The 11,583-nt window shown below is 31.9% G+C and overlaps 1 protein-coding gene across 4 annotated transcripts in view; it reads left to right on the forward strand.

Annotated features, from left to right (window-relative positions):
- Window positions 1-8,819, forward strand: part of mprip (myosin phosphatase Rho interacting protein) — a 51,455-nt gene extending 42,636 nt beyond the window's left edge. For 2 of the 4 annotated variants that reach the window (XM_051123775.1, XM_051123778.1), the window contains exons 18-24: window positions 1,346-1,463; window positions 1,924-2,083; window positions 3,851-3,961; window positions 4,044-4,130; window positions 4,230-4,392; window positions 4,476-4,561; window positions 7,940-8,819. In XM_051123775.1, coding sequence (XP_050979732.1) covers window positions 1,346-1,463; window positions 1,924-2,083; window positions 3,851-3,961; window positions 4,044-4,130; window positions 4,230-4,392; window positions 4,476-4,561; window positions 7,940-8,011 — 797 coding nt within the window. In that variant the 3' untranslated portion in view covers window positions 8,012-8,819. Of the gene's footprint in view, window positions 1-1,345; window positions 1,464-1,923; window positions 2,084-3,850; window positions 3,962-4,043; window positions 4,131-4,229; window positions 4,393-4,475; window positions 4,562-4,727; window positions 4,749-4,857; window positions 4,927-7,939 lie in introns of all 4 variants that reach the window. The other 2 variants (XM_051123777.1, XM_051123776.1) reach the window with 2 other exon arrangements.
- The last annotated feature ends 2,764 nt before the right edge of the window (window positions 8,820-11,583 follow it).

Consider the following 11,583-nt stretch of genomic DNA (forward strand, 5'->3'; position numbering starts at 1 on the left):
TTTTTTTTTTTTTGCTGTAAATTAATCTGCCATAAATTATAGAATTTTTTTTCTGAAGGAAAAAAAAAATCATTTGGATTATTCAAATTTAATTAAACCATTAAAATGAAATCCAGAAACATCAAAAAAAAAAAAATAAATAAAAATAAAAAAATAGAAAACAATAATACAAATATTTCATAGGGCTCTAAAAATGTGATTTTTGTTAAACTTTTAATGAATTGCCACTTGTATAAGTTTCATGATATCAATTAATTAGACATGCTTTTTGACTAATAAAATGTTACTTAACCAATAAAACAAAGTCCAGAAAAAAAAAAAAGAGTAAAATCTAGAAAAGTTTAAATGTAATTGGAAAAAGAAAATAAAGCGTAATTTGGGGATAAAATAAAATTGATTTCATAGGGCCCTAATTATAATAACTAAATAAAAATTTTAAATGACAAAAGCTATGGCAAATCTATTGACCTTTTCGTCAATTAATAAAAACGAGACAAATGTTAGGGAGAAATGATTTGGGAAGAGAACTTTCGCATCTTATTGCGCTTGAACGAGCAAATATGCACAAAATTATGTCTGTTTTGGTGAGTGTTCACATAAACAGTTAAGACTATCAGATGTGTGTCAGTGTATTCAATCAATGCATTAGATCCTAAAGTGACAGCAGCCTAATAAACCTGCTACTGTCTTTCTCATTAATTGTTTATCAAACAAACAAAAAAAAAAGAATGAATTGTAGTATGACTTTTTAAAAAATTTCCGGATTTGTGTAAAATGTAACTTAACCATTAAAACAAAAAAAAAAATCTAGAAAAATTAAAATGGAATGTGGGGAAAAAAATAAAACTGTAATTTGGGGATAAAATAAAAATGATTTCATAGGACACTGATTATAACTAAATTTAAAAAAGAGTTTTGAATGACAACAACTGGCAAATCTACCTTTTCGTCAATTAATAAAAACAAGACAAAAATGTTAGCTAGCAATGATTTGGATAGAGAACTTATCTTTCACATCTTATTACGCTTGAACGGACAAATATGCACAAAATTGTCTGTTTTGGTGAGTTTTCACATAAACGGTCTGTTGTGTATTAAATGAATCTAAGCAGTTAAGAATATCAGATGTGTGTCAGTATATTGGATCAATGCATTAGGTCTTAAAGTGACAGCGGCCTAATAAACCTGCTACTGTCTGTCTCATTAATTGTTAACCAAACAACAAAAAAAATGAATTGAATGAATGAATTGTAGACTTTTTTTTGTTTGTTTGTTTTTAGGGCCAGTTTCTGATTTTAATACCCATTACTAACGTACAGCCTTTTAAATGTTTTTCTTTGATTAGCTATCGAAGCAATGAAGAATGCACATCGGACGGAGCTCGAGCGGGAGCTGGAGAAAGCGCGCAAGGCCAACAGCAACACTGAAAACGCAGACATTGAGGAAATCCGCAAACAACATGAGTCAGTTATTCCTTTATGCAATCTCTCTCGTAATGCAGATAAATGCAGTGCAGCCACACCTTCGCATTCTTTCGTGAAATAAACAGCTGTCTCTTGAGATTTAATTGCATGGAACAAGTTTTCAAAGCCACACCTCCATCTCGCTTTTTTGATGATTTCTTCTGACTTTACTGTTCAAGCTGCAGTATGCAAATAAGACTTGTGCACTTGCATACTACAATAATTGGAGTGGATAAAGAGTTTTAAAGCCTAAATGCATGACTGCCTCTATTGCCAAGTGTATCCTGGGGCAACACAGCCTAGATGCCAAATCTGGAGTGATTGCACAGTTTCTTTCTTTGTGTACATGCCCGTAATCTGCCCTCAAGCTCTTGGCTGCACTTCTGTCTAGACATAAAGGCCTTGCTCTTTTGTCATCACTTATAACTGAAATGAAAACGAATGTGCATTTGCGTTGTAGGGAAGAGCTAATGTCGTACCAGAGGGAGATCGAGGTGTTGTCGGAGCAGTACTCGCAGAAGTGCTTAGAAAACGCTCATCTAGCTCAGGCGCTGGAGGCCGAGAGGCAAGCGCTCAGACAGTGCCAGCGGGAGAACCAGGAACTCAATGCACACAACCAGGTAACCAGTGCTGATTTACTTGACGAATAATTTCCAGCATAGTTTTCACCCACAACAGTTTTCCCACTTAGGGCCCTATGATGTCAAATTTTGAATTAATGAATCAAAAGTAGGTACACTAAAATCAAATGATGACATGGACTTGTGTCTGTGAATAATAAACCACAAAAGGACTATTTAAATATGAATCCTGCATGTTCTGCAGGACATAAAACATCTCCAGAACATCTCTGAGAGTCACTTCAAGAGCATTTGACCATTTCCTTTGAGAAAAACTACCATCATATCATTTACACACTCAAACAAAACTCCTTACGACAGCCTGTCAAAATAAAAGTTTGGTTTAACTTGAAGAAATTGTGTCATAAATATATTGCTGTTGTAGAGTAGAATGCAGTCTTACTGCTATTATTATTACAAAAAAATACAATTATTATTAAAACTTAAAACAATTATTTTTTTTAATCACACATTTTCTTTTAAAGTTTTAATTTTAGTAATTAAACTCTTAAACAACAATTTGTTTTGAATTGAAGGTTTTTGTTTGTTTGTTTGATTAAAAGATAAATTACATGAATGTTTTTTGCCATCATTTAATTACCAGAAAATAAACATAAGGCAGAATTTCTAGAGAAAAAAAAAAAAACATTTCGTTTTGATTATTCAGATTTAATTAAACCATTTAAAATGATATCTAGAAAAATCAAAATGGAAAATAATATAAAACTACAGAATTTGGTAAATAAATTAAATGAAACATTTCATAAGGCCCTAAAAATTTATTTTTGTTAAACTTTTAATAAATTGCATTAACTTGAATAGGTTCTTAGGAACTTTTTGAGTAATAAAATTTAACCATTAAAACAAAATCCAGAAAAATTAAAATGGAAAAAAAGATTAAGATCTAGAATAATTAAAATGGAATTTGAAGGGGGGAAAAAACACAAATTGGGGAAAAAATAAAACTTATTTCATACGATCCTATTCACTGACAAAAATGAGGCAATAACTCAATACAAAACCATTTTTAATGGCAAACTCTATGGCAAATGCATTGACCCTTTTGTCAGTTAATTAAATTGAGTCAAAAAATGTTATAGGGGGATGATTTGGGCAGAGAACTTCCGTGTCTTATTGCGCTTAAACAGACAAATAGAGTCTGTTTTATATTAAGTGAATCTAAACAGTTTAGAATATCAGACGTGTATCAGTATATTGGATCCATGCATTAGGTCTTAAAGTAACAGCAGCCTAATAAACCTGCTACTGTCTGTCATCAATGTTAATTTAATAAGTCTTTAATAAGGATTAATCTATGTTTAGTTATTCAAGTAAATATGTTTGGTTAAAAGAGTGAAGAATAATGTAAGCAAGTTGTTATAAAGAAAACATATATAACTGGTATTTTACTGTTAGGAAGATCATGTTGTTGTTTCTTTAAGAAAAGTGGTTTTATTTCATTTTAAAACAATTAAAGGCATGTTATGTTACAACAGTTAAATCTATGTCTGTATTGCATAATCAAACTTTAGTATCATTCATATTAAGTAAATTGATGTTTTCTCTTTAGTTGACTAAAATGAAAACAATTCAGATAATTAAAATGACTAAAAATAAATGACATTAGATAAAAGACTTACTAAAACTAAAATAAAATCAAAATAACCATTGCAGGTAAACCATGACCTTAGCCCAAATAAATCCACTTCAGATGCACAGAAGACCTGATTTAGTCTCCCTGATTTGTGCTGCTTGTCTGTTATCCAGGAGCTGAACAATCGTCTGGCGGCTGAGATCACTAAGATGCGATCGATGACAAGTGAGGACGGCGGAGACGCTGGCGGGGTCATACAGGGGAAGGAGCTGTACGAGCTAGAGGTCTGTTTCTTCCCTTTATGTCTCACTCTTTCTCCACAGCATGCTGGGAATGAAAAGCTCATCGTCTTGCCTGTGTTTACAGGTAATGTTGAGGGTAAAGGAGTCAGAAGTGCAGTATCTGAAGCAGGAGATCAACTCTTTAAAAGATGAGCTCCAGACTGCCCAAAGAGTAAGTGCTGCACCTTCATGTTTGCCTGGAGAGTTTTAAAACCAGATTTTTAAGAACATTTAAGACCTTTTGAATAACCTGCACCACATCTCTTCATAGGATAAAAAATATGCAACCGATAAATATAAGGACATCTACACGGAGCTGAGCATCGTGCGGGCCAAAGCGGAGCGCGATCTGAGCCGATTGCGTGAGCAGCTGCAGCAGGCCCATGATGCACTGGGGGAACCCACGCTGGAGGACGTGGAGCGCGGCGGTTACGGTACGACCCTCGCCTCGAAATCAACCCACGCTTAAATACATTCACATGCATGTTATGAACCAGCCAGCTGTCGTGTCTTTCAGATATCATGAAGTCAAAGAGCAATCCTGACATTTTAAAGATGGCGGCCGCAGCAGCCAAACGCTCCGAACGCACCATGAGATCGAAGGTAGGTTTCCAGACACACATCCAGTCCTCTGCTGTTGAATAAGTGTTAGTTAAGCTCACACTGCCACCTTCAGGTCAACACGTTATTGCCATTAACCAAAAATACAGCAAGTTCTGCTTGTGAACAATCAAGAACTGAACTGTGTGTGTGCTGTTTTGTTGCCCAGGAAAAAGCCTGATAGGTAGCGGTAAGACAATGTCTTTTGCACATTCCCTCCTCTAACACACAGTCCCATGTGTGTATGTATGTGTGTGTGTGTGTGTGTGTGTTTCCTCTGTTTTTCCCTCTGTTCCCAGTCTGTGAATCGTGACATGCCCTGGGACAGCTAAAGACTAAACCTGAAGACCTTTGACTTCTGATTTTAGGTAAAAGCCCTTAGAAGGGAGCGAATGCACCGAACTCCCTGTGCATCATTCAGAGGGATGCCTGTTAGGGCTAGGCGATAAACCAAGTTATATTGAGATCATGATAAAATGATGATAACAGGGTTCATACAAGGTGCTTAAGTGCTTGAAGAACTTGGATTTGACTTTTTGAAATTTAAAGCCTGGAAAACACTTGAAAATAACAATATTCCTTAAATGGTACTTAAAAAGTGCTTGAATTATTAAAAGACAATGTATCTAAGAAATAAGCACATATCATTTCACGCAAAATTCACACAATTCAAAAAAACATCATCTTTTTTTAGTTTATTTCAGTTAATGTCAGAAAACAATTGAGCTAAGCCAGTAGTGTAATCACAGTGAATGTTTTCAAAATCCAAAAGTTTTTTTTGACTCTGCATAGACAGCAATGCAACTTAAATATTTTATGGCCCTGAATGGTAGTAAGGACATCCTTAAAACAGTCCATGTGACATTAGTGGTTCAACCTTAATGTTATGAATGTAATGAAGTTTTTTCTCCCATCACTATTGTCAAATACACACTAAAAATCAAAGATTTTCACCACAAACTGACAAAATAAAGTTCAGTTTAGCTAGATGAAATTATGACGGAATTACATTGTTATTGTGAACTAAAATGCACTTTTCAGAGTACAAATAATATTGTTTGTATGGAATATCATATAATCAAAAACCAAGATATTTTTGCATCCATTTTATTTGACAAGAATAATCATTTGTTTCATTAATTTCATCGGACACCATTTTTGATGACAAATTTGTATTACATCATAAAATAGAATCTAGAAAAAAAAATTAAAGAAAAACACTTTAGGAAAATAAAATAAAATTAAGTGAAATTAAAATAAAATAAAAATAACAATTAAATTAAATTAACAAATAAAAATTAAATTAAATTAAATATGGGGCCCTAAAAGTTGTCTTACTCTGTGGAGTTTAATTGCATGATGTTTACAGTAATTCTCAAGCTCTAACAAATGTGTACGCATTTCTTTCCCCATTAATTCTAAATGAATATTGTGATTATGATATTGTGATGGTATATTTGGCCACATTTAAAAATAAATAAATAAATAAATAAACTGTTAGATTTTCATTTGTTTACATTTCCAGAAAATTGATTAAATGGTTGAAGTTTCATTAATTTCATCAGACACCATTTTGATGGCAAATTTGTATTACATCATAAAATAGAATCTAGAAAAAAAATTAATCAAAAACAATTTAGGAAAATAAAATAAAATTAAATTAAATTAAATTAAAATAAAAATAACACTTAAATTAAAAATAACAATTAAATTAAATGAAGTTAAATTAAATTAAATTAAATATGGGACCCTAAATTAAAAGTTGAGTTACTCTGTGGAGTTTAATTGCAAACAAATGAGTGATGTTTACATTCATTCTCAAGCTCTAACAAATGTGTACGCGTTTTCTTCCCCATTAATGCTAAATGAATATTGTGATTATTATGATATTGTGATATTTGGCCACAGTGTAAAAAAAATATAAAAAAACAATAAAATAAATAAATTGTTAGATTTTCATTTGTTTACATTTTCAGAAGATTGATTAAATGGTTAAAGTTTCATTAATTTCATCAGACACTATTTTTGATGACAAATTTGTATTACGTCATAAAATAGAATCTAGAAAACATAATGAAAAACATAATTTAGGGAAATTATTAAATTTAAATTAAATGTAATTATTATTTAATTTATTATGATATTGTGATGGTATATTTGGCCACATTGTAAAAAAATTTAAGTGGTTAAAGTTTCATTAATTTCATCAAATGATATTTTTGATGATAAATTTGTATTAAATCATAAAACAGAATCCAGTAAAAAATTCATGGAAAAGCATATGATTTAGGGGGAAATAACAAAATAAAGTTTGGGGCCCTAAATTAAAATCTTACTCTTACTCTGTGGAGTTTGATTGTGAACAAACGAGTGATGTTTACCTTCACTCTCAAGCTCTAACAAACATGTGCAAGCATTGCCTTCCCATTAATACTAAATGAATATTGTGATTATTGCAATTACATCTTTGGCCACATCGCCCAGCTCTAGTTCATGCATTAACAGACAAACAGACTGCATTATTTTCTGCCGTGGTGCATGTGATCCTGCTGAACGAAGGGCTGTTCATGTCATCTGTTCATGTTCATCAGACACACGTCTCATGGACTCAAGGGCATTTCCACATGCATTGCTGGAAATCTTTCGTTCATATTTCAAACAGACTCATTGAGTTTCACAGGAGCGGTCGCGGTGGTTCACGGCATGTGTGTGTGTGCGCGTGTGTGTCTCACTGGAGGTTGTTGGTGGCACTACTGGCAGTTTTTCTTGAGGTCACTGAATTAAATGCAATGAAAAAGCAGGGATTTGTAATGAAGATAATACTTTTTTTTTTTTTTTAAAGCTCATTTTTTTTTGTTTAAGTTTCTTTGAACAGGGGTTTCACAGGTTTTAGTCTTCATTTGCCTTTCCACAAACAAAAATTAGAGCAGAAAGTCTTAATGTCATGTTATAGCATTAAATGTTGCATGCACTGCAAAACACCAATATCTTCCTCAGCATTTTTGTCTTGTTTTGCATCTAAACATTCTTAAATCAACATGCATTTACTAAAGATGCAAAATTTTTCTTTTGTTTTCTAGAAAATTGAACAAAATTAAGTGAGTTTATGATTAAAACAAATATCTTTCGGGGGGTGTAAAAACTTTTGCTTTTGAATGAAGTTGATATTTCAAACTCCTCTTGCAGGTATTTTGTTCTTGTTTTAATTATAAACTCACTTCATTTTGATCAATATCACAACCAGACTTGGTCAGTTTAAAAAAAAAAAATTGTACATTTACCATCCTAAAACCAGCAGAAACCCTGTTTGAATGTGGCATTTATCAGCAAGCTCTGAAACATGATATTTGAGTATCTCTGTGTGTCTGTTTGCGTCTCCAGAGTCTGAAGGAAGGTTTGACGGCGGAGCAGAGACTTCACTTGTTTGACAACAAGGACACTAAGGACTTTTGACACGGACGCGTGGACCGGCCTCGCTGCATGTTAATAAAGAGCCGCGTATTTTAGCCCAGTAATTAATCACTTAGAGACACACTGGTCACAGCTACAGCGTATATTAAACATGGTATGAAGTTTGAGTTTTATGTCTATAGTCTGCATTTCATGCACTTCAGTTACTGTGACGTTGTTGGTTTGTTTTCATTGCCATGTCTTAATGTAAATACTTTGTTTTTAATGAAGCATCTATCATGCGTACACTTAACACGACTGTGTAAGCTACTGTTTTAACTCTTTAGTTTGTGTGAAGTGGAGGAAGTTAACCCACGTAACGACTCGACACTACAGGTTATCGGCGCGTTAACCGACAGCAGCTTGGATCGGTTTTGCGCGTCGCCTCCAGCTCTTTATTGTTTTAGCGAAATGGGATGCATAAAATAGCTGCATTTAGTCGAGGCTTGCATCATTAACCGCTGACCCTCTGCAGCATCTCTGAATGAGTTCGATAAAGGACCATTTCTGATGACTGTAAAACACACAGGAACAGACCTGGGAGGGTTTGGGCTGCTCTAAAGAATATTAAGTTTATATAAGGAATAATGGTCCACTCACGTGAATGGGAGGTTTCTTTTTTTTTGTTTGTTTGTTTCTTCGAGCTGATAAAGTCTGTAGTGTTGTTCAGTGGCAGTCCTTTGTATTTATTTAAATGTTATGAATTTTTGTCTCACATTTCCATTCATCTATACATTATTGTAAATATACCGCAAATGTACACGAACTGACAACAGGTTTATTAGCAATAAATATTTTTGCACCCTCTGTTGCACCGATTAATCTGTCATTTATTACGAAAACGGAAAGTCATTGAAAGTGATTGTGGTGAATGTTGCATGCATGTCTTTTTTCAGCATTTTTGTCAGGTTCAAATGTCTAAACATCCTTAAATCAAGATTAAATAAGGAAGAAATTGTCTTGTTTTCTGAGAAAATGAAAGAAGTGAGTTTATACTTAATTCAGATAAAGTAATTTTATTTTTTTTTTGGAAGTCCATTGGCAGGTATTTGTTCTTGTTTTAATCATAAACACTTCATATTGATCCATTTTTCTTTTCATAAACTCAATATCTTCTGTCATTTTGCTTTTCTAGTAAATGTATCTTGATTTATCACTTTAGACATATTTGCACTGAAAAACAAGATAAATATTGAGTAAGGTATTTATTCTCTTTTGTGAATTGTGATCAGAAGGTCCAGTAAAAGTTGTTGCCATATTCTAGTGGTTGGATTATTATTATTATTTCATAAAAAAACAGAAATCTGTTGGAAGTTATATTTTCAACACTTAAAGCATTGATAATACATTCAATTTATTCCTTAAATTATTTACTTGGTGTTAAAAAGGTCTTTTGAAAGTCTTAATTTACATACAGAAAACCTACAGGAACCCTGTATTATATTGTATTCTAAGTTTTTATAAATCAAATGATATGACAATTAGGGCTGTGAATAAATAAAAAAAATCACTTTTTTATTATGATGTGCCAAATCAAATTAACTGCACATTAATTTTGGCCAAAAGATCATGAAAAATAAAATTAAGAACAATCAGGGAAATTTATATTAAATGATGAATTTATTCATTTAATTTATTGTACTTTACAATAATAAATTAATGAGTAAACTATTTAAATATTTGCAAAAAATGTGTTTTTTGTTTTCTCTTTGCACTGATTTTCAAGGAATTCAAGGATATTTGTTCTTGTTTTAATCATAAACTCATTTCATTTTGATATTTTTCATAAAACAAGACTTAATATCTTCTGCCATGTTGCTTCTCAAGTAAATGTATTTTGATTTATGAATCTTTAAACAGATTTGCACTGGAAAACAAGAGAAATACTGAGGTATTCACTTTTGTCCAGTAAAAGTTGTTTCCATATTCTAGTGGTTGATTTTTTTTATTGAATTGTATTTGTTAATACAATATTAAAAAAAAAAAAAAAAAGGTCTTTAAAAAGTCTTAAATTTCCTTGCACAAAACAGCAGGAACCCTGTATTATTGATATCTTTTATATTGTATTATCATAAGTCATGTATTTATAAATGAAATTATATGACATTTAGGGCTGTGAATAAATTCAAAAATTCACTCTTATGTATTATGATGTGCCACATAATCAAATTAATTGCACATTAATGTTGGCCAAAAGATCATTTTTAAAAAATCATGAGCAATCATTAAAAATAATATTTAAAAAAGAATTTATTAATGTAATTTATTGTAATTTACAATAACAAATTTATAAGCAAACTATTTTAATATTTGAAAAAGGTGTTTTTTGTTGTCTGTTTTGTTTTTCTGAACAGTAAGGTTTTTAATGTTTTTTTTAAAGTAGCCATGCATTTATTTGATCCGAAGTACAGAAAAAAACTGCAAAATTTTGAAGTATTTTTACTATTTTAAATAACTGTTTTCTATTTAAATATATTTTAAAACATAATTTATTCCTGTGATTTTTAGCATCATTACTCCAGTTAAAAGATCCTTCAGAAATCATTCTAATATTCTGATTTACTGCTCAAATATATATATATATATATATATATATAATATTATTATTATTATTATGTTTATTATTATTATTATTAAAGCTGAGTAACAGACAGTTCATCTTAAAAAATAAAGCATATACATAAACCCAAATATGGAAATAAATCAGTTATTGAATAAGCATGTGTCCTGTTTTGTGTACTAAACTTCTGAAACATTTTACCCCATATTTTAGAGCAGTCAGTGCAATTTGGGAAAGAAATTAATCAAATCTGTGTGAAAATATTCAGATGTAACCCTTTTGTAATTTTCGTAAGTAACTGTAATTTAACTATACATTGTTTCTCAGCAACTGTAACTGATTTTTTGTAATTAAATTATGTAATTGCATTACATGTAACTACTTACTAGTTAAGTTTGAGCCCCTACCACTGTCATCAAAGCATAAATATGTGCAACAAACACTTGCAATACAAAATGCTGCCATTCATAAGCTGAAATATGTACTTTCTTTCTCACACAAACACAGCTTGACATGCTCAGGGCAAGTTCTGCAATACTGTATGTGTATGTACTTTGAGCACTGCTGTTCATTGGCTCATTTGGGGCCAAATTTCTTTTGATTTTTGATACATTTGTATTTTTGAAATATACAAGACATTTTTTTTCTTTTTTATAAATTTGACTTTAATCAAACTTCCCAGTTGTTATAGTTTCTATTTTATGCTGGTCAATCATGAACAATAGACAAAATTTAACTTCTAGCAAAAATTGGAGAGAATTGTGTGGGGCCGAGGGGCCCGAGATATAATCTCTCTCCAAACTGTTTCTAAAACTTGAGAGCCCTGTGGATCATGAATGATTCGTGCGAACATAGACGGATATATGTAGATCCGGAGGTTCATTCCCTTCACAAACAAACTTAATCCACTGCATCTTCAGCGGCTCAGATGTCGGGAGTAAATGACGACCACTATGTTCATTATCACATCCAGCAACACAACACCTCAATCGCTCAGTCTGAGATATTCTTGTCT

This window comes from Labeo rohita, chromosome 12, assembly GCF_022985175.1.
Source record: "Labeo rohita strain BAU-BD-2019 chromosome 12, IGBB_LRoh.1.0, whole genome shotgun sequence".
NCBI classification, from domain to species: Eukaryota; Metazoa; Chordata; class Actinopteri; order Cypriniformes; family Cyprinidae; genus Labeo; species Labeo rohita.